Source organism: Halictus rubicundus, chromosome 15 (assembly GCF_050948215.1).
Source record: "Halictus rubicundus isolate RS-2024b chromosome 15, iyHalRubi1_principal, whole genome shotgun sequence".
In the NCBI taxonomy this organism is placed as follows: Eukaryota; Metazoa; Arthropoda; class Insecta; order Hymenoptera; family Halictidae; genus Halictus; species Halictus rubicundus.
Genome location: NC_135163.1, coordinates 5,405,607 through 5,429,703, shown reverse-complemented (window position 1 = coordinate 5,429,703; position 24,097 = coordinate 5,405,607). Strand labels below are relative to the sequence as shown.

The window sequence follows — 24,097 nt, the reverse complement described above, 5'->3', positions numbered from 1 at the left end:
TATTTTGCTACATTCTAGTATATTTTGCTATATTCTAGTATATTTTGGTGTATTCTAGTACATTCTAGTATATTTTGGTGTATTCTAGTATATTCTGGTATATTTTGTTGTATTCTAGTGTATTTTGGTATATTCTAGTACATTCTAGTACAATTTGGTATATTCTAGTATAATCTAGTGTATATTGTAGTATATTTTGGTATATTCTAGTATATTCTAGTATATTTTGGTATATTCTAGTACATTCTAGTATATTTTGGTATATTCTAGTATATTTTGCTATATTCTAGTATATTCTAGTATATTCTAGTATATTTTGGTATATTCTAGTATATTCTAGTATATTTTGGTATATTCTAGTATATTCTAGTACATTCTAGTATATTTTGGTGTATTCTGGTATATTTTGCTATATTCTAGTATATTCTAGTATATTTTGCTATATTGGAGTGTATTCTAGTATATTTTGGTATATTCTAGTACATTCCGGTATACTTTGGTGTATTCTAGTATATTCTAATACACCTTGTCTGCTGAGCCGGCTCGCCGATTTCGGATACGAGAGTGTCACGATTAGACTCTGCGGATCTTCTGTTTCCATAGGGAATTTTTGTGAAAATCAAATTAGAAGAATAACTTCTTCCACGAAGAAATTCATCGTAGCAAACCGAAACGTAAAACCTTTGTTAGCTTTCGGTAACATACCTAAGCGATTTGTAAGGATCGGCAGTCTAGTCGTGAGAATCGAACCCTGTGCCTGTGCGACGAGAGTCTGTTCCCGCGACGAAAAAGTTTGGATTGTCTATGTACAGTATTCGTGATAGGTGCTACCGTGGATGTGCACGCGACAGGTGTGCCGGACAATTTTCTGCTTGTTCGGGAGTAATCACTGATGGTGGAAGCACGTGTATAGAGGACGGTAGTATATATGTAGATCGATCACTATGCATGGAGTTTTGTGTCACAAGCTGCGGAATATCGATGTTGTGAAAAATCGGTGGTTTTGGGGATTCTATTGAACGGTGGAGATTGATCAGAGTGTGTTGTTTCCTGATGGATGCCAGCCAGTTGGGAAGCTTTAGACTGTCAGAGGAGGACTGTTCGGAGATACTATAGTGCTCGATGGTTTGACAACGCCATCGACTAACGGCGAACGGTTATACAAATAGATCTGTGCTGTCAAAATTGTCAGTTCCTCCGAAGCAGCTCGGGTTGACGGACCTTTCCCGGAGGTCCTGGGAGTTTCAGGGACCTAGGACGACCGTGAATCCTGATAGAGCATGGTGGATCACTGTGTAGGACCTTCTTCATCCTTTCTCTTCCCTTTTTACTTTTCCCTTCTTCCGCCCTTTTCATTACACCTTTATCCATCACTGATCCATCAAACCTCTTTACTGGTCCCTTTACTATTGCCCTCCCTAGGTTTCTAGTCCCTTCCCTAAACCCTTCCACGGCTCCCAAGTCTATTCCCCAGGCCCTTCCTTGGTCCCCTATCTCAAGGTCCTTAGTCCCCTTCCTGATCTCTACTAGTTCCCCTACCGGTCTCTTCCTAGATCCCTTCTCTAGTTTGCGATGATAGTATTTTCCCTGGATCTTGGACCCTCCCCTAGATCCTGATTCCTACTCCCTGCCTGATCCCTCCCCAGGTCCTTAGATCACTGGTGCCCTCCCCGAACTTCTTTATTAGGTCCCTGGTGCCCTCCCTGGATATCATTCTTAGGTCCCTAATTCCCTCCCTGGTCCCTTAGGTTCCTAATGCCCTTTCTAGTCTCTTTCTTAGGTCACTAGTGCCCTCCTTGAACTTCTTTCTTAGGTCACTAGTGACCTTCTTAAACTTCTTTCTTAGGTCACTGGTGCCCTCTCTGAACTTCTTTCTTAGGTCCCTGGTGCCCTCCCTGGATATCATTCTTAGGTCCCTAATTTCCTCCCTGGTCCCTCAGGTTCCTAATGCCCTTCCTATTCTCTTTCTTAGGTCCCTAGAGCTCTCCCTGGTCTCATTCTTAGATCCTTGGTGCCCTTCCTGAATTTCTGTCTTAGGTACCTAGTGCCCTTCCTGAATTTCTGTCCGAGGTCCCCAGTGCCCTGCAGGGAGAGAGAGAATTCAAGAAATGCTTTCTCAGGTCACCACTGTCCACCCTGGTCAGTCCGAAGTTTATTAAAATTGTAAAGAGAACGTCACGCAAACAGAATCATCCTTTCCACCGTTCACAGAACGCGCGCGCGTTCACCTTCTTCGCAACTACAATACAGCGTAAAAAAAGAATCTCGCCAGAGACCCCACGGATAATGCTCGCTAAACCGTACACAATCTTCCTCTATCTCCACATGAATTATACTTCAGCCGGCAGTTATATTTCACCCCATCTCCCAGATCCGCCCTTTATCATCCGATCCGAGTGCTCGCAATACACGTACCTCGAAGAGAGAACCAAGGGAACGGATAGAGAAACGAGCCCCTCGCGGAAACAAATTTATTCCCCGGAATCCCCCTGTCACTCGAGGTTTATTACCTCTGTTCGAGGTTCGTTATCGAGCGCGCGTCATTCTTTTCTTCTACAGATCGACGAGCCACAGGCTTCCCGTCGTCGTCGTCGTCGTCGTCGTCGTCGTCGTCGCGACGACGCCGTGCTGGAAGCCCGAGTACCCATCATCAGAGACGCTCCCGTTTCGTCGCGGGGACGTGACTTGTGGGTTCGCCTTTCTCTCTCTCTCTCTCTCTCTCTCTCTCTCTCTCTCTCTCTCTCTCTCTCTCTCTCTCATCTCTCCACCCTATTCTTCCCGAGCCCATAATTTTCCCCACCCGGTTTCTTTTCCTCGCTGCTCGCGTTCCCTGGCCTCCCTTATAACCGGGGAAACAAACGACAAAGCGCTCCCACGACGGTAACGATTAAGGACCAGGTAAAATTGAATCGAACTCGTAACGCTCTACCCTATATGCAGGATTCGATTCGCCGAGGGAGTCGCGGTTGATTCACGGTTAGGATTTTAATCAGTTACTCACGTTTCTGAGCGTTCCCTTGAGCGGCTTCGACGCCTTCCACCAGGTTAAATTTGCGGGCGGCTTCGATCCGGTGCTCTGACATCTCGTCTCGTAAGTCCTTCCCGCCGATAGGATCTTGTCCTTCCCCATGATTTCGACCTTCAACGGCTTCACTGCAAGCAGATAACCAGACGCAAGCGTGTTAACGATGTCCGTCATCCTGGAGACGATTGCACTCCCAGAAAAGGCATTTTTCGACGACGCAATTGCGTATTTTGAGTCGCGCAGTTTTTCCAGTACACAGTGATCTCGCGATATATGTCGCTAAGGCCTGGACTACAAACGTCGCGGAAGTATCCCCACTACCGCGGGGTATACCCCGTGAGGTACCCCGTAATACGGCTTGGATATGTCTCCTGGACGATACATGACGCTGACGAGACCCGTGTTGCTGACATATATCGAGAATTCACTGTACCTGGCACGGAATAAAAATTTGACAAAATTTGGTATAAGGGTATTATTTTCTTATTTTTATTACATACAATTTAGTCATTACAGTACTCTAACCTCCTACCGTATTATTTTCTTTACGATACAATGATCAGAACTACTATGTCCATAATAATTTACGGATAGAAACAGAAAATTTATATTTACTTGTATGTCTACATTTGCGTTGACGTGTAAATATTGATAAAAAAAATAACAGAATTTTATTTCAATTCAAACGGTATTAGTAATGCAACGGCAAGTTCGATTATTAATCACGAAAATAATTCGAGCAACCCGATACAACAAAATATAAAATTGCTGGTGGGCCAAAAATCATTGGATTCCTTCGTGATGCAGTAATTTTTCCGACTGCATTTTACGCAGAAGTTTGTTAACGTATTAATATCGTCGCTATAAATGCATAAGATCCGCAGTCTGTTTTCACGATAAACGCGAAAAATTCGCGCAGTCGAATATAATTCCATATTTTTTGCTACCCACAATTCATTTCCCCGATCTGCCTGCTGCTTTCCACCGCAATCTTTATAAAAATTCAGATGCTTCACCGCGCAGGAAAAGTTATTCATACAAATCTAGTTGACGTCTCCGCGTCAGCGGCGTTATGCATTGTGCGCAGTATGCTCTCTCCGGCTGCCGACCCCAGGGTTCCCCGGTTCGAATTTCAGCGACCGTTCTCGCTTATCCGAGGCGGCCGGCGTGAACTCACAACTGCGAAGTAATACATCGCGCAAAACCGAGGTGGAAGTTGAAACGACGCAGCCGATCCGGAAGGTACCGGTTCGCGTGTGTGCCTGGTTAATCCTGCGGAGCTCGGAATGCATGCTCGCGATAAGGACTATCGAGCGGAATAATCGAGAACCCCGGGTCCGAAAGGATTTCTTCCCTTATCTTCCCAGGAATAAACTGCCTAGCACTAAGAAATTACCCCACGAGAAAGAGAAAGGCGGAGAGGGGGAGAGAGAGAGGAAGAGAGAGAGAGAGAGAGAGAGACAGAGGCATATTAAACGAGACGTACCGCGATAGCGAGATACAGTCAGAAAAAGGTACATCCTGAAGAGAGAAAGAGAGAGTCCATGGAGAACACTTGTTCCTGCGAAAGTTTTCGCGATCCCTCGGCAAAGTGTTTCAATGGCGATGTCGGAGACGGACCACCCCCGGCCCGAGAGCCTCGAGAATTTCCCTCCCCTGTTCTCGAGGTTCTAATACTTCGAACTTAATAAGTCGCTGCTAATTATTCCACGTTGCTTCGCCTTTCAACCTTCCCCACCCCCGAGCGGTTTTCAATCTCTCCGAGAGAAAGAGCCGAGCTAATTTTATCGGGCTCCGGGAAAAGAAAGAGAACAAAAAAAAAAGAAAAGAAAAGAAAAATTGGCGCGGTTTTCCTTTCTGCTGAAGATATTGCTACTCCGATTCAATTTGAACGGGTTTCCCGGACTTAACGACTTGAAACGTTGATGAAGTTAACGCGTTGTCATTAACAGATTGCGGATCAAGAGTTCTTAGGCGGTATTACATCCCTGTTAATTTCTGCGGCCGTGGTAATTCCTTTTTTACCCTGGTAATGCGACGGAATCCTCTTTTTTTCGAGGATTATATCAGAAAAGTTTTTCAAGGTGCTTTTTCCATTTAGATATTCCGCTTCACCTTTCGAGTCATTTTGAGCTACCCGGAGAAGTAGAATTTTGTCAGTGTTCGAGAAAAATTTCGATTCTTTAATTTCCTTTTTTTGAAATTATTGATTAAAAACAAGATTTTTCAGCTACCTTTCTACACGGTACTGAAAATTTTATCGGTAGCCTCTTGGTAGCTGGAGTATTAATAAATCGCTGCTAATTATTCCATGTTGCCCCATTTTTTTTCTTCGGCCTCGAGCAGTTCTCTCAACTTGACCCGGAGAAAGTAGAAAATAATTTTATAAGTTTCGAGAAAAATCTCGCAGTTCGTTCTCCTGGTAAAGATATTTTTGCTCGAATTAAATTTTAAAATGGTTTCCTCGTCTTAACGGTTTGGAAAATTGATGAGCTTCGTGCATAATTATTAACCGATTTCAGCTGAAGAATCCTTGTTAGCTGGGTCTATTTCATACAGAATTTCGGCAGCAGGATAATTCTATTCGTCAAGCGATTACTCAGCTTAATCTCCCTTTTCCGGACAGTTAATTGAGAACTTTCAAACTCCCCACGCACCACTTCACGAAACGTAAGAGAAAATGTTTTACTAAATTACAATTTTCGAAAATTATTCGTGCGGCTTTTGTACGTGACAGAAAATTTAAAATTGGATTTTGTAAGGGATCCTCCGGGCTTGTCGATTCTTTTTTAAATTCCAGCACTCTAGGGGACAGGAACAGGACACTTTTGGGTCATCCACAAAAAATCGAACCAGAGGAAAATTGTGCGTAAAAATACACAGACGCGGAATATTATTCGCCAGTAATGAATTCGGGATGGGCGAGCAAGTTTTCGTTGAACAAATCTGACAGAAGAGTATTGTTCAACAGAGAATAATGAAACCGAACGAATTTGATCCGGAACCTAGTAATTAGACTGCGAATTTTTACGCGTTTACAGCTGTTCTGAGGGAATGTTTTGTAACTGTTCAGTTTTCCAGCGAATTTAATCCCAGGGGTTTTCAAAGGTACGGAATGTTTACAATTTCTCCTGGATGCTTTCAAACCGAGAGATCGAAATTCCCATCTCAAAATGTTTTCATGTTTTCACTATTAAAACGTTACAGGTTTTATTAATCCTTGGAAGACTGCACCAAAATCCTAACTTAACTACTCAATTTCTGGCGATTAGTTCAAATTCTCGACTGTTCTATTAACCCTTTGCACTCGAAGCTATTTTAACTCCAAAACGAAACATTTCTTCCGGCCTAGAATATTTCCCTTCTATATATTTTTTATCATGTTATGCACACGAAAATGGCGCAATTTACTCTTACAATACTGAAATGTTTAGTAATTTATTAAACAGAAACAAATTTAATAATCTACAAAATATTTTGAATAATGACACAGCAATTTTTACTGGCGCCTTACAGTCGTCATTCGAGTGCTAAGGGTTAAAAATAATTGAAAAGTTAAGGTGTTCACAAGTGAGGCGTTCAGGTCTCAAAACCTGAATAGAGAAATTGATTCAACCATTTCTGTTGAAATCTCCTTTATAAATAAAAAAATCCGAAAGTAGTAATAACCGATCAGAATATACGGTATCCAAAAATTTATATAAAGAAAGGCAGGAATAATGCAATGGTTACCACGTGCTCTCTCAGCTGCTTGGCAGGGCGGAAGACGAAACGAGAATGGCAGTCCTCGCGTAGAAGCAGCCCATCGTGGGCGCCGTCTGGGCCACTAATGGGCACGGTAGGGCCCCCAAGCTGCCTGCTTCCCCCACCAACGCCTCTTGCGTGCTCAGCGCGCATCTCCGCTGCGCAGCGGTGTGGAGAGACAGCTTAAGCCTCGCACGGGTGGGGGGAGAGACTGAGGCACCGCTGCGTGGCGAAGGCTTCCCCCACCACCGCCTTTTTCCTGGTCAGCGCGCACCTTCGCCGCGCAGCGGTGCCTCGCGACTCCGCCTTCTCCCCCCACCCGTGCGAGGCTTAAGCTGTCTCTCCACACCGCTGCGCAGCGAAGATGCGCGCTGCACGGAAGAGGCGTTGGTGGGGGAAGCAGGCAGCTCAGGGCCCCCTACCATGCCCACCACTGACCTAAACCATAGAGACACTACTTTTTGAAGCACGTACAAGCCAATGACAGAGCTTGCAGCTGAACATTTCACTGTTCTATATTTCGCTTATCCATGTCCCTCATAAATGCCGTAAAACCCGTAGTTTAATGACAACAGTAAGCCACCGTGCCGTTCGATAGAGCTTTGTTATTTTCAATTAGAAGCCCGTCACCGTGAAAGCTGGACACGTCAGGCGAAAGACACGGAAACGAACGAACAATCGATTAGTCGTGACAAATTAATGTGTACACCTAATACAACTGGTCGTCGGAGGGTGGTCCAGCGAATCGAGGATCGAGAATCTCGTTAACGGCGGCCTTCCGGCCAGGAGTGTATGGTTATTAATTGGATGGCGAAATTGTGGCCTCGAGTCTGACCAACGGGAAAATAACCAAGTATTAATTAAACGTTCGGGGGCCGGCGCGGGCCGGCGTGACGGTGGCCCGCGACAACGCGCCTCGTTATCGGCCTGTAATAATTCGCCATTGTTCTACACCGGGAAATTGCTCGCGGAGGTCTCGCCAAGAATCTTACCGAACCGGGCGCGCGCTATCTTTTCACGCGAATCTTCGGACCGGATAATCGCGATTCAAGGAACAACTTTCAAGGATGGACAACTTTGGACAATTCTAACACGTAGAACACGGTAACGAGGTGCGACGCGGTAAAAATTTCGAAAATGTTCTTTACCGCGTCGAGCATTCGGTTTTGAGTTCATTGTGAACAGAATTTCTTAATCGATGGTGTTCCAAGAATTGCTCCTTGTCTAAATGAAGAAAGAAAATTCGGGAGAAAATATTAAATGGTACCGTGAAAATATGCAATTGCATATTCATCGTGTGGCTGCAATTATTTATTATTTTCACCCAAAATGAACGTGTAACATCATGTATGTTACAACCTGAGGATTCTTACGCGTTAATAAATTAATTGCGTGAAATACGAGACAGTAAAGGATCAGAAAAGTCCAAGGATCATGCTATTCTTAATATGTCAAGATCGTTAAGAAGAGGAACAAATTTTTATCTAATTCCTGCTGTCTGCAATCGATGCAGAATATTTTTATTTTGCCTAGTCTAATATTTTATAGGTTATGTTCGAAGTGTTACGATCCATCGAAGGGCTGAGAATAAAATTGCACTCGATTCAGAAGTTGTTATCTTTCGCGGCACAAACGCGAGAGATAAACAGTGGTAAATTTTGACCGGCCACCGGTGAAAACGATGAAGACGAACGCGTAACCATAGCAGTTTCATACGGACACGTGCGACCGATTTCTCAGGGCCGGAATTTCTCTCGGCGTCGAGCGAATTCGATTGCGAAGAAAATCAGCGAGAGACTCTACGTGGCGAATTGATCGCGATTCGCGGGCATACGTCACGGCGGAAGACATAACTACGGTTATTCAAGCGGACTCGGGCTGGCGCGGCAAATTTACGTCCGAGGAAAGTTTCGGGTCTTGCGCGGATCAGTGAAAACTTGGGAATCTTTCGCGGCGCAAGAAACGAGGCACGGTCCCGTCCCGTCCCACCTCGACTGTATTTATCTCCGTCGGCTGAAGCCGAAGAAGTTGCCGAGCGATCAGAATCTTTCTAAAGGCAGAACGGGGTGGTACCGTGGCCTCCTCGTAACGAGCACGGCCGGAAACTTTTCTGCGAACGGTGGCCGCTAACGTTTCCCATGACTCGACCCGCGATCCAGAAATGCCCGACGTTCCGCCAAAAAATCAATTTTATCCCGTAGGGACTCGTTACCGGACTTTACAGCGCTTTCCGAACTTCATAGATCTCGAAAATATCGGGTCGTATCGGAGAAAAGAATCGAAAATGGTCACCGACTTCTTCGGGTCTCTAACTTGAAAATATTGGTACGGTACCCATTCCGACGAATTTTGTTATCCTTTTCTGCCACTCGTAGCAATTTTTTGATCGCGTTATACGAGGCAAAACGAGATTTTAGACACCTTTTTAATCATCAGGATGTCCTCAAAGCTTCGCTAAAATAAAATAACTAAAAATCCCCGAAACGTCGGACTCTAAGGCATCGTGTGTATCCCTTCAAAAGTCAAAATAGCAAAAAATCGCTTTGACACCACGTTTTCTCGGTCTTGAAACTTCAAAGAAAATTAAACTGAAAAAATCGTCTTCTTTAGAAACGTCAGGACGACCTACTTTCTTGTAACTTCTAATATTCGCAGTGCATCAAAACCATCAGACTGTAGGGCTTTAAATAATAATTAATTTCAGTGTGTAATAGTCCTTTTCACATCGAAAACAAGGAAAATAATATTCTCAGATATTTCGAATCTTTCATCGAAATGTAATTTCACCCAGCTAATTTCTTCACGAATGCATAAAAATACTTGCAACAGATTGCCGATTTCATGGATTTGTGATAAAAATGCGACTAAAATATATTTTTGTACTGTTTTCAACATTACGAAGCTATCAAGAAAAGAAAAAAAAAAAATACAGTACAGTAAAATAGACTAGAATAAAATAAGGTACAGTGTTTCAAAGAGTTTGACTAGTTAAAGCAGACTTGTGTTGATGCATACACAGTGTTTAGAGTCGTGTAGCATGGTAAGATGGAATACAGTACAGTAAAATAGACTAGAAGAAAAGAAAAAAAAAATACATGTAACTTGCAATTAACACGGACAAATGTTTATCTTGCATCAAAGTCTACTTCAAGCTTCAAATATGCAACGTCGGTGTTCAAACGAAAAACCCGAAAACATCGGAATCTAATACTATGAATTTCCCATCAAAGAAACAACATCCCTCTCCGCATAGCATTCTCTCGTTGGCTACTAATTTCGCCATGGCGGAGGGAAGAGCTCGATTATCCGACGACGAGACGGTTCCCGTTCCCGTTCCCGTTCCCGGTCCCGGTCCAGAGAAGATCGAAACTATGCTTTGCGCGATGAATTTTATCGGAGGAGCAACGTTTCGTCGCCGGGCAACGTTGCACCCGCGGATGCAATTATGCCGGCCGCGTTTCTGCATCGAGCAGACAGAGAAAGAGAGGGCGGAAGAGAGGAAGAGCCGCATATATCCAGAGATCTAGCTCTCCCCTCCCCTCCCCTCCACTCCCCCGACCCGGTAAACACTATTATCCCATAATCTGCGAAACATGAAATTCTGTTTTTGCTATGTGAAGCGCGCGAGGCAATTTCACGTGCAAAATTTTCGTTTAGCGGCGCGGTGAACAAAAACCGAGCGAAACGGAAGGAGAAACTTCGCGTTATGCGGACCGATGGGACGAAGAGGGGGACAAACTGGGGATGAAGAGAGAATCGAGAGAGAGAGAGAGAGAGAGAGAGAGAGAGAGAGAGAGAGAGAGAGAGAGAAAGAGAGAGGGAGCCAGGACACGCGCGTCGCTCTAGCCCGGTTGAAATCTGTGTCAGAAACAGACTACGCTCCGGCGAACTTTTTTGTTCTCCCCTGTGTGTGTCCACAATTTTGATGCGCTTACCGATCCCGACAGTTTCGCGTGTCCCGAGACAGCGGCCCGGCTCCCTGTCCAAACAAAAAGTTTCCTCATTTCGCGCGTCTCGCCGGAAATGAAACCAAGACTCCCGTCGATCGCGACTGCGAGAATTGTCCTCTTCCTCGTCGGCATTTTTGCCCGATCCTTTCCGACAACTATGCGGAATCGCGCGTCGATGTATTCCGGAACGCAACTTTGTGGCTTTAGCTACCGTAGTCTTCAGATGAGAGCTAGCACGAATCGAGGGGAAACGGTTACCCCCTCCCTGCCAGTCCCAGGTTAGTCACGTGACAATTCAACACAGAGACCAGCGTCGTGGAAGGGGAAGGTAGAGTGGGGATACGAGTCTCAATATGGCGACTCTGCGTACATCTATTTCCGGTTAATTCAATAACGACGCACTGCAACGTCCTCCAACCTTTCTAATATATTAGGTCGTCCCATAAGTTCGTGCCTTGGATATGTTTATATTATTCACCGTTGAAAAGTATTTTAATGAAAATCCGCAGAAATTTTATACGGTATGATGTCTTTGCTGAAAAGGTCAGAAAAGGTTGTGGAATGAAAGGGTGATTACATATTTTATTTTTAAAATTTAAACGGTACAAGAGTAAACGGCACGAACTTACGAGACGATCTAATATTTTATAATTTTGTGTTCTGACTGTCCATTTCCCTCCCATATGTCCCAAATAACTGCACCATAAAAGTCCCAGAATTATAAACGAGGGGTCAAGAGAAGCTGTCCTTGTCTACGTTCGGCAGTGAATCAAACAATAGCATCTCCTCGCCGATACATGTCACTAGGTAGACCCGCGTTGTGGACATATATCGAGTGAACACTGTAAACGAGTAAAATCCACAGGAATCGCGGGGATAGCAATTACGAGGATCGACGTAGAAGTTACATCTGCCCCGTTTTTCGCCGACAGTTAACTAGGAGAAACTTTTGGATCGGCGCGGTGGCTAATTGAAAAAAGCGTGGCGTTTTATCAAATCGGTTTCTGCGCCGGGATTTCCCGGCTCTTTTAAGAAATTGTTTTTCAGAGGGTTTGCATTTCCCGAGCGGCTCTTTTGCATCGGCGCCGTTGCCGCCACCTTCGGTTTCTTCTTCGGTGTATCCGTCGACGGCTGGACGGTTTTCCGCGGCGGGACGTGCACGGCAATTTCATTTAAACTTGTTTGTCCGGCGAGAAAAGTTTGCCGTTGACGGGGGACGAGCCTCGGGCACCGATGAATCCCCGGGCTAGACTCCTATGAAATTATTAATATTAATTTCGAGCATCGGCCGCGTTCGCTCCGGCGATCGGTACCGAGAGTTTTTAATCGAATCGCCGAGCAGCCGCCGGAATGCGAACCGGAAATCCGCGAGCTGAATCGATCGGCCAGCGCGGAAACCGTAGACCGCTTGGGCGAGATAAGAATTTTTATATCACGACAAAGGATAATCCGTAACTAAACTGCGCAGCTTCGTGCAAAATAAAAATGTTCCGCGCCGGAGTTAGCCAACTACTTCCTCTTCTTGTTGTTTGAAGTTAATTGAAAGTATCCTTAAACGTTCACGAAGAAAGGTATACGAGTAATAATACGAAAACTCAGTCGATAATCCTTTTATCAGAGTTCTCTCATTATGTCCATCAAATGCCTAGTATTTGTCAATTTTTCTACTCAAGGTCACGCGAAGGTCATAGGTGGCTATAGGTGGTTGGATACACCTCAAACTCAGCTATCACGACGGTGAAAATATGTATAATTGCACTTGAAGTTTCGGAAACCATTACTTCGAGAAAAATTTGTATCCCATCACAAATTTTTATCCAGTAATTGGTTCCGTAGGAGAAGTACTGTTTGTTCCACTTACGAAAACGTCATCCTAATTTAAGCGATGCGCGCACAATTTACGGCGAGTCACTGTATCAGTGGGGTGTATTCGTTCGGTATTGTCGCAGCAGTCGATTTCAAAATCTGCATTTCTTCATTTACGAGAAAGTGCCGCAAATTTCGAGCCGAAGCGGCGCACATTTCGATCAAAGACAGCCCCGACGATCTATCAATCGAGCTGTGTTGATTCCGAGCACTGTTCAAAATGTAACGCGATATCGATTAAACGCCAGATTCCCGTCTGAAACGCGCGATAGACGTCGTAATGCTTCCGGACAACGTTGTACGCGTCGTCGCACGAACGAGACCGGTCGTTTCCGTTCTAATGGCTTGAAAAATGTTTCAATTCCGTCCGGTCGGATGTAACCATCGTCGATGATAGTGCCATTTTCGTAGTCCGGACTGCTGGGGCACAGACTCGTCCGTTAAATATTCCGTTTTCTCTCTTTCTCTCTGCTCGATCGAAATCGAAAAAATGGCCACGGAAACACCGCTCGATACGCGTCCGCTCTTGTCTGAAGTGCTTCGCTCGTTTTCGTTCGACGCGGGAAGCGCAAAACGCGACGGGGGATCGAAAAAGAAAAAAATACGCGAATAAAATTCGTTTCGAACGGGTTACGCGTGCCGGGCAGATTTTCCGCAACAAAATCCGACGGCCGTGAATTCGCAATGGTGACTCTCTCTCTCTCTCTCTCTCTCTCTCCACGGAACACCGGGTCCCCTTTGTTCGCGGGTAATTAGCGTCATTGGTTATCGATCGGACGGTTACCATAACCGAGACACACCATGCCCCGCCACCAGAAAGAAAATTCGCCGTTGTGACGTTCAACGGATTAGAGACGCGTCGCGGCGCTTCTCTAGATAAAACATTCACGATCCTCTGTGGAACGACGACGGTCATTGTTCGGGGTTTTGCTGATTCTGTTATTCGATCATTGCAATCTTTCGCAACTTTTTATTGGATGTTGGCGACGAGCATCTGCAATACTTCTTGGTAAAAAAGGATTACAGTTACGATTCTCGATTTTTGTCCACAGCTCGGGTCTCCCAGTGTCGTGTATCGTGCAGGAGACATACTCGAACCGAGGCATAATTCCACGACGATTATCATCCAGGCCTTGGCGACACATATTGAACCGCTCAGTGCACACATCGATTAACTCCACTTTTTAAAAAATCTTAAATTTAAGTGTCAAAGCACTTGGTATAGTCATAACTTTTTATATTTATAATAACTTTCCTGAATAATAAATATTAGCACCATTAAACGGCAAAATTGTTTTGGCCATTGAATAATAAGTAATTTATTTCAGAAGCCATTCTGATTAACTCCATACTCTAATGTAAATCGTTTCAGTAACGCAGTATCTGTTCCGGTCGTGCATCAACGCTTAATCCAAATGACCCACCAAGATTTTTTGTCAACAAAACCTTTAGAACAATCAATCATTAACAGAAAAGTAACCGTCACAGGGCTTCCAGTAAATTGGCTTAAAATACGCTGGATAAAGTTAGAAAGGTCCAAACCCCATCTCATACAATTCAAATGTGACTATAATGAAGATACAGAATTTAAAGCCATTAATGTAAGAAAATCTGTAGTAGGTAGACGGCAAAGTTTGAAAAATATAGATCAGCCTTTATTATATCCTAAAGGTAAAACTGTGACAAGGGAAAAATGGAGAGACACGATGGACCTGCTAAAATTCATTCCTCCTTTTAAACATGATTACTATAAAAACTTGACAACAAATCGAAATGACGAATCCTCACATACAGCTGATGAAGGAGACATTATTTATAATATTGCTGAATTATCCCAAAGAATAATGCTGCTAAAATAAAACTGCTATGAATTAATCACAAAAAATATATTATAACAGAACTGTCAACATTCATTTCTATGGAAAAGCTGTAATAAAAATATATAATAACTAACTTTTTCTGTAATAAAAAAACTTAAAAATTTAAAGACTGAATTTAACTTTATTACTTTTTTCAGTTGCCAAATCGATTAACTCCACCAGTCACATAAAAACTGTAACATTACTGACGATTATTTTTTGGCTATTCTTTCTTATTAATTTTACATACCGTTAGATGAAAGCTATATCTGTATTTATGCATTCTACATTATATATCTGAATTTGTATTATAACAGGAATTTTAAAAAACAATACACATTACTTCATCGCATTTCTCAACTTTTTGTTTTATGGAGTTAATCGATGTGTGCGCCGAACGGCTCATATATAGAGAAATCACTGTATTCTACAAGCGTGGTACACAGCGTTTACCCCAGAACACGGTTTTGTTGATTCTCATTGGTCAGAAAAATGGAAAAATTGCGGGAAGAAGAGTTGTTACAAACAATAGCAACAGCAACTTTCTGCAACTTTCAGGCGACGCTGTTACTCTTTCGGAAGCGTTAAAATTAATAATTCATTGGCGCAGTAAAAACAGACGAACGGGAATCGTTTAGCAGTTTTTTCGCCAAGTGCAAGCGTCGCTGGGTACTCTATTCAGAGCGATCGGAATTTGGAATTTGGAATTTGGCGCCGTTCGAGCGACTCGTCTTCGTTACGGCAAGTTTTCGCGATACGATCGACGAGGCTTCCCGGGGACGGCTCGCATTAAGTGGCGAACCGCTCGAGAATTTCCCGGGTATTTTTCTTGAACGACGAGGTCTAACGGGCCACTAGAAACTTGCCGTCTCGATGAAACATCGTAACTTCCGCCGCGCCGGAAGGAAGTTCGTTTTCCCGATGTTTCGTTAATTGGGGACCGGCTTAGATGAGCGCACCGCGAATAATCGAAGGCCACTCGGTCCAACTGCTTCAAAGTCTAACGAGCCGTGGAGAAGAGAGTGGTGTTTCCACTGCACGATATAGACCCTCTTTCTCTCTCTCTCTCTCTCTCTCTTTCTTTCTGTCTCTGCCTCTCGCGAGTCAATAGCGAGGCGGCTATTTATGCGCCACCGCGTATAAATTCACCGTAAACATTTGAATAAATATTTCATGACCGCTTCGAGGACAACCGACACCGGAACGAGCGTCGTACACGGATCGTTTCGCAACTTTTCATCCTAATGCACCGTGGCGATGGCGTCTTGTATCGTTTTCCTCCGCGACGCAACCATCTGACGGAGTCGAAATCACCCATTCCAGATTTTTGTTTCCGCGTTTATCAAAGCTGTAAACGCTTTTATACGTTGCACAAATGGCTCGGTTCGATGGCTCACCGAGAAAGAGTCCTTTCCACCAAGTTTCAACCCTGTAGCTCGTCCGTAAGGGTAGTTACGGGGGCAGCAAAGGAAAACCCAGGGTTTTGCTTCATTTTCTCGAGATTATCGTGTCTAAAATTTCGAAAAAAGTCTGACACATTTAACATATCGAACCACATATCCGAGAATTTTTTCCGATTTTTTAATTGCAAACTCTGGTCGTGAAAAATGAAAAACCAGGAATGATTCGAGAAAATACAGATTTCCGGTTTTACATTTTTCACAACCAAAGTTTGCAATTGAAAAATCGGAAAAAATTCTCGAACATGCGGTTCGATATGATAAATGCGTCAGATTTTTTCCAGAATTTTTACGTTTGATTAAATGGGAAAAATGGGGCGAAAACTGTATTTCCCTTCGTTACCCGTAACTACCCTTACGGGCGAGGTACGGGGCTGAAACTTGGTAGAAAGGTTCAAGCTAGAGAAATTCATTGAACTTACAAAAATTGACGCGATTTTGCGGGGGTGAGAATTAGTGGAAAAAAGAAATAAAATGAAAAGAAACATTTTTCAGCAAGATATCTTACGGCATGAATTTCAACGCGAAGAGGAGGTAAAAAATGTGATTTTCTTTAATACGAATCATGTTCGTTCACCAGGACAGGTGAGCCTGTTTCGGGTGGGACAAAAGCGCGGGTGTCGGGGCGCTTACGTCGAACAGAAGCTTATCCGGGCGATTAGTATGTCCGTCTCTGTGCGGGTTAAAACGTCCGGCGATTCCGTCGGTGTTAATATCATTATCCGACCGGTCCGAGGTATTTAACCGGGGAGTGATTACTTTTACAAATTCCAAGAGTGCTTTTAGAACGGGAGCGGCGGAGAGCGAGTGGTTTTTTCGGGGCGTGCAGCTTTTCCCATCGCAAAGTAAACTTCCACGAGACGAAGATCTCCTGGAACGGGGCTAATTCGCGTTGAAATACGTCCGTTCGTTTCGCAGACGCTGGACAAGCACGAAACGTTTTCTCGCTCTCGTTCGCAAGAGAGAGAGAGAGAGAGAGACAGACAAAGGCTAGCGGAAACACGGAAAGTAGGAAAAAGAAAGTTGAAGAAGATCGGAAAAATTAACTGTTTTTCGGATCGATCGAAACGTTGTCGCTCGGGTACCTCGTTGCCTCCTCCAGAGTTCCCACGAATCTTTGTCTAATTGGAAACGACAGTGGTACGTCGAATAATTGCGGGATTCCCGATCGATGCGCTTGAAAGTCTAACGAGAGAATACGCTCGCCGACCGAAAATGCACCGGCTTCCACGCAGAGAGTTTTTCCTTTTTTCTTTCTCTCTTTTTCGCTTCACCCGCGTCGAATTGCATTTGCATATTTGTGCTCGAAAGACGGATGCTTCTCCGCGGCCGCTTTTCGGCTCGATATTCGATATTTAACAAGCCGGTTACACCGCGGGAATACCGTCCCGACGAACTATACACGCCTACACGCGGCCGAAGCTGTAAATTATCGACGCTTTTTCCGTTCCGCGCCGAGTGGTTCATTTTCATTAGCCCCGCCGAACCGGATAACGAACTGCGAATCTTGTCGCGAGTTCCGCAAAGGCGAATCGAGCTCGAACAACACACGTCGTTCTCCCTCGCGAGCTTAATAAGGAAAATTATTGAATATCACGGCAATTGTTTGCCTCTCCGAATAGTTGCTTTTTTTGCGGGTCATTGTTTTGCCGTTTCGAGAACGTTCATCGGTTAAAATGCCCGCCTTTGTGCGCGAGTTTGTTTGGTCGGCTTCACCGAATTTTCGTTTTTTTTTTCACGGGTCATTTTTTCGTTTCGAGAGCGCGCACCACGGCGAAAATGTCTTTGTGCCAATTCGTTCGGTCACCCTGTTCGAATGTTCGCTTTTTAACGGACACATTTTTTCGTTGAACAATTTTCACCGGTAAAATATTCTTAGTGGAATGAAAAAGAGTTGGACAAGAAGTCATTTCCTCCGGCAATCCGACTTTCTTATATCGATATTATTGTCGATATTGTCTTCGAAAATTTGGCTCGAAGTGCCCCTTAAATTTTGCGGACTTGGAAAATGCACGAGTTCCGTTTACCTTATTTTTATTTTTAATGTGACTGGGCGCGAACTTCAGTCTTTAATTTAAGCCCTCGAACATGCACAAACTCGCATGGGCACCCATTGAGAATTCTATTTGAGATACAGCGAATTCTCGATATATGTCAACGACACTGGTCTTGTATCGTCCAAGAGACATTTACACTCCTCGGCATCGGAGGTCTCTCGAGCTTCGTGGCCCCTCATACACCCCGCGGTAGTGGGGATAATTCCGCGACATTTATCATCCGAGCCTTGGCGACATATATAGAGAAATCACAGTATTCTTAAAATTTCGTGAGTTTCAAACGTGCAGCTTGCGTGTCCACCTTCGTTTCGCTCAAACCAAAATGTAGAAAAAGTGATATTTTCTTTGACAAGTGAAATGGTTAATTGGTATGGGGATTCGCGAGTATCAGCCGGAGGATCGATCTCTCGCTCATGCCAGGAAAAAAGAATCTCGATTCCTCCGCGGCCCGATTGGAACAAAGTTTCTTGGAGGAGCTCGGCTCCGCGAATGGAAACGAAACTCGAGACATTTGCGGGTTCACGGAGTCGCGAACGGGGTAACGACTCTCGAAAGTACCTCCGCCAACGCGCGGAAGAACCGAGGGGTTTAAACCACTCTCGAGACGAGCTGAGGTCTGAAGTTCGTCGTCGTAACTGGTTCACCGATAACAGAAGCCGCGGGGAGCAAATCATTTCGGCTACTCTCCTTTCCATTGGTCCCTGGTTCTCCTACCGATCACGACGGAACGCCTCCTTTCCTTACGGTGATCATTAGACTGCGGATATGTGTGCAAAATAAGAATTTGAAACCGGTGTAAGTCAAAATTCCAAACTGATCTTGCTTGTCACGTATCAGGACGAATGTTTTTACTAAGAATTATAATAGCCAAGTAAAAAACTGATCTATTACATGTTAGCAGAGGCTTCAAGCTTTCAAACAAGCCCAGAATGATTGTTGTACGATTTATCGTCACGAAGTTATAACACCTTATATGTCAGCCATATTTCGGCGAAAATTGAGTGTTCCCTTAACATTCCACTTGTCTCCCACTCTACCTTCCCCTCCTACGCCTCTTCTTCCCCCACTATCAACTATTTCATATTGCCCTTTGGTACATCTACACTCCAGAGAATGTTTGGTGGGGAGGACGCAGGAGTAGGGAGAGGAGTCCTCTGCGGCAGGGTCAGCAGATTAAGACTTGTTTCCCCACTCTACCTTCCCCTCCTACGCCTCTCCTTCCCCCACTATCGCTTATTTCATATTGCACTTTGGTACATCTACACTCCAGAGGATGTTTGGTGGGGAGGACGCAGGAGTAGGGAGAGGAGTCCTCTGCGGTAGAGTCACCAGATTAAGACTTGTCTCCCCACCCTACCTTCCCCTCCTACGCCACTTCTTCCCCCACTATCAACTATTTCATATTGCCCTTTGGTACATCTACACTCCAGAGAATGTTTGGTGGGGAGGACGCAGGAGTAGGGAGAGGAGTCCTCTGCGGCAGGGTCAGCAGATTAAGACTTGTTTCCCCACTCTACCTTCCCCTCCTACGCCACTTCTTCCCCCACTATCAACTATTTCATATTGCCCTTTGGTACATCTACACTCCAGAGAATGTTTGGTGGGGAGGACGCAGGAGTAGGGAGAGGAGTCCTCTGCGGCAGGGTCAGCAGATTAAGACTTGTTTCCCCACTCTACCTTCCCCTCCTACGCCACTTCTTCCCCCACTATCAACTATTTCATATTGCCCTTTGGTACATCTACACTCCAGAGAATGTTTGGTGGGGAGGACGCAGGAGTAGGGAGAGGAATCGTCTGCAATAGAGTTGCCAGATTAAGACTTGTCTCCCCACCCTACCTTCCCCTTCTACGCTGCTCCTTCCCCCACTATCACCGATTTCATATTGCCCTTTGCCTCAGTACGTCTTCAATCCACAGGACTAGGGAGGGGAGTCGTCTGCGGTAGAGTCACCAGATTAAGACTTGTCTCCTCACTCTTATAACGCTTCCCCTCCTATTACGCTTCCCCACCTTCCCCTCCTATAACGCTTTTTCCCCCACGCTTCCGTCACGGCCCCGTCACGTGACGCGTTTCGTCCCTGTCGTGCGTGCGTCACAATGTCACGTGACTAATCCGATACTGGCAGAGAGGGGGTAGTAACTTTTTCTCCCCGATTCGAGTCAATTCCCCTAAACTGGCGATTCCGATCTGTGGCTCGCGAGCCGCCAGTCACCCAGGCCTGTCTTACATACAGCTCGGTTATTGAAAAATTGTAAAGCGTTAACAGCAGAGCGTTGCCGGCGATTCGAGAACAGCGGTGACCGAAATCGATAAGGATGCTGTTGGAACCAGGACGAAAAGAAGTGGTACAGGCAAGGACAGACGCGGAAAGAGCACGAACAGTAGTTCTTCGCAAAGAAGAGCCTCGTAGCGGAACGCGGCAAGAAACATTCCCCGTCCGAGTGTAATTAGAATTCGCGGCGAGCGAGGGCGGGAAGAACTGGACAGAAAAATTAGCGTGGTCGGTGGATACGACGAGGTTCGGATTGAAATTTGCAAATCAAAATTGCCGCTTCAACCCTGTGGCACACCGTGATCTTTGGGTTTCTGTCGTCGTTCCGTTGTTGTGCCGGCAAACGTTTACCGTAATTCGCGTTTTTGAGATTCATTCGGGAAACCTTTGTGTCGCAACGGGTGTCGGAGGGGTTGCTCGGGGTGAGCAGGGCGAACGAGAATAGGGGAACAAGGGAAACCAGCATTTTTCCCGTGAGCGTCCTTCTTTCTCTGTTGGCGTATTTATGCTTTTAATATGTTTCGCGGTTGGTGGCGAGCGCACTGTGGTCCGCACAGGAAACTTACTGGCGTGTATATTCGGGTTACACCGGCCGATTTCGAGCAAACTTACGCAGGAGACTATTTTCTCGGGGAGGATTTTTGACAGGTGTTTTTTTTATACGTCAGGTGAGCAGAGGATTTCGTGCATTTCTCACGACAATGAAAATAGATTAAATGCGAAAGAAGATACTGTTGTACTATTTCCGACTAGCTGAATTTGAAAAAAAATAAATAAATAAGTGTCGACGTAGCTCCTGTAGTCTGACGTTGACATTGAGAATATGATTATGGTACTAAAATCGTCTAGCGGTCGTCTTTAGTACGGCAATGAGTACAGAAAAGTTGAAAATTGAATTTTAATATTCAAGATTTTGTCTGGGACGTTCAGTCACGTTATTATTAGTCTGCGGATCTTTATGCACGATAAACATTCTTCCTTTAATAACTCCAGTAAGATAAAAATAATTAGCGAGTAATTTTAACAGCACTATTTTAGATTACACATTTTTGTCATAAATGCAGAAAATCCGTAGTCGGAAAGCAGGTACTCCAATGCGCAGGTATTAATACAAGGGTGGAAAGGATGAAAAGAGCCCTTTCAAGAGGATTGGAAACACGGTTTTCGACGTGTTTCGAAAAACACAGGATGTAGGACAGTCAAATATTTTTCGAATTGTGCGTTTTTCCGCGGGGGGAATTTAGTGAAACAGAAAAATTTCAGAAAAAGTCACTCGTTGAACTAGGTCACAGACAAATTGTACACTCAACGTGTGTCTTCCTATCTATGGAACTTTTTGCGACATCGAAATCCAAACATTCTTTCTAATTCAATGCTTTTTGTAACATTTACATACATAATCATTAGCACGGCCAAAATGAGTCTTCTCGCACATTTACAATTAATATTCCAGTTCGTTGAATTAAAATCGATGAAATCAGAACCATGTATTTAATTCCTAAAGTTGCAAACAGATTACGTAGCAACGAAGTATCCATTTTTGTTTTTCCACAAGACTTTGATGCACGATTCGGTTTTTAAAATATTTAGAAAAATACTCGTCCGCAACGAGTTAGGAAGAACAATGTCGAGTCTTTAGCCTAATCGGTCAAACCACGGTAAATAATAGCTGATCCTAAATATTAATGCGTGCGTCTATATGATAGCCTTTCTAAATACATGTAACCTACGTGCCTAAGAATCTTTGTTTCTTTTTATATCGTTGCTAACGTTTTCGTTATACCATACAATATACTATGTAATACTCTGTACTAAACACTGTGTAATAATAAATCTCATAAGAGATTTCCTAATTAAAAAAAAAAAAAAGAAAAAACCACAGTAAAATTGTGTTTAATGTCCTTTTACGACCGACTGCAAACTCAACGAACGTCGATAAGGAAAGATCGCTTCTCCCCAGCGAAATAAACAACCGAATTTTAATTCCAGCGCATTGTCTGCGAACAGCGCTGTCGCGAGTGGACTGGGGGTTGTCGGGAAGGGGTTGCAACTTCAGGAAAAAGTAGACAAGGACGCCGCGGGGGTCGGAAGAGGCGGCGGAAAAGAATCCGAGAAGTTGGAACGACTCGTTTTGTAGGTTAAGTCGGCTGGGTCCTGGAACGAGCGAGCATTACGGAACGGTTCGGTTCGTTTCGTATGCGCCGATTCCGCGAATCGTCGACCTAAGTGAAATTGTCTCGGGGTCCCGCGCCTAAGTGATACCGTTCCCATGATCTGGCAAACCTGCCAGCCCCTATCGTTACCCTTCTAATCGAGGGTTCGCAGTTAACCGCTCTTTTCGCGCCGTTTTCACCGATCGCAGACTTTACGCGGCTTTTCAATAAGCTGAGAGTACGCCTAATTCAATGACACGCGATTAGCACCCCCGTAAATGCTTCCCGAAAAGTCCTAATGAGTCGCGGGACAATTTTCCTAACGAGACTGGCGAGGTTCGGGGAGCTGCGAAGGTCCATAACCTTTTGGCAAGAAAAGCGTGGGAGATTCCATGCCATTTTTCATCTTTCTTGGGTGGTAAACAATTGTCGTCGCCTGGAACACTATTCTGTGAAATTTTGGATCTCTACCCCTTCGACTAAGGGTAGTATGGGAGTGAACTTTAACTTTTATTTTCTCGGTTGTCGCTTGAGATATCTAGACGAAATTGGTTCAATTGACGTATTATTTTCAGAATGTTGAATCAGTTAGTAAGGGTTGAGAAACAATTTATCCTTCAGTGGCATACTACCCTCTGAGTGATCACCTTTGAAAAAATTCGGAATAGCGTTCTGTGACGTAACTATTATGCGAGATCGTCGAATTGGTGGAACATTGTTAAATAATTTAAGAAATTTAAATATATCCTCCGATTTCGATGACGTTTGAATATTTGAAAAACATCTTAATTCTTAAATCATTTTAACCTTCCACTGTTTCAACGCTAGGTTTACTTCTGATATTTTTAATTCACGATTATCAAGATTGTAAAGATGAGGAGTTACTGAACAAATTTATTTCCTCGGGTGTAGACTATTTAAAAAATGGCTAAAGAATTGGACAGACGCGCTCTTATTTTTCTAAAGTAATGGAAAACGGTCACCTTCTGGCGCTGTAATTAATCTAGCGTTAAATCGCACTTACTAATTCTTGCTATAAACGCGTAAGAGTTTTCGTTGTGATCAGGTTGCGATCAAATTCGGATGCCTGGTCGGAAGTTGGTCGCGAGCCCATTGAATCCCCGGTAATCCGAAACCTGTAAATTTAATTAGCGGCGGCGGGACATCGATATGTGTAGCACCACTTACTGTGAAGTTCGATAATGACAGCGGTGGTCAACGGCAGCGCCAGATGAGTATTGTTCGCCTTGCAGTACAATTTCGCGTGATAGTGACTCCTCGTCAGACCCTTCAGCGTCACGTTGCTTATGGTAACCACGTTGCTCTCGCCTGCTGGTCCTTGGGACTCTCGAACCTCGAACGGTGCGTCGATTAGTTGGGAATCCAGGTACCACGTCACACGGGGTCTTGGGTTACCTGGAACGCCACCAAAAAGACTACCATGAAACAATTTTGTCTCGACTCCGTTCTCAAAATTTTTCCAAACAATCCGATCAATCGTTACCGCTATGCCTCAACGCATAAATGTCCGACAATCTAACCCGAATTTGCTATGATATTGCGGATGCAGGTGTGGATCCATTGTGTCACTCCACCTTTAAGGTACGCGAGTATTGCAGGGATGTCAATTTAACCCTCTACTTGTTGGTATCTATCCGCAGACAACTTGCATTTACTTTGATATTTCAAGTCGATGACGCTGCGAACCGC

General features: G+C 44.4%; 1 protein-coding gene across 1 annotated transcript in view; it reads right to left on the bottom strand.

Annotated features, from left to right (window-relative positions):
* The window catches only part of LOC143361211 (hemicentin-1), a 261,168-nt gene that overhangs the window by 105,096 nt on the left and 131,975 nt on the right, over positions 1–24,097 (bottom strand). The window contains exons 6-7 of the mRNA XM_076800439.1: positions 23,576–23,803; positions 3,002–3,153 (exon numbers count right to left, since the gene is read on the bottom strand). Coding sequence (XP_076656554.1) covers positions 3,002–3,153; positions 23,576–23,803 — 380 coding nt within the window. The remainder of the gene's footprint in view (positions 1–3,001; positions 3,154–23,575; positions 23,804–24,097) is intronic.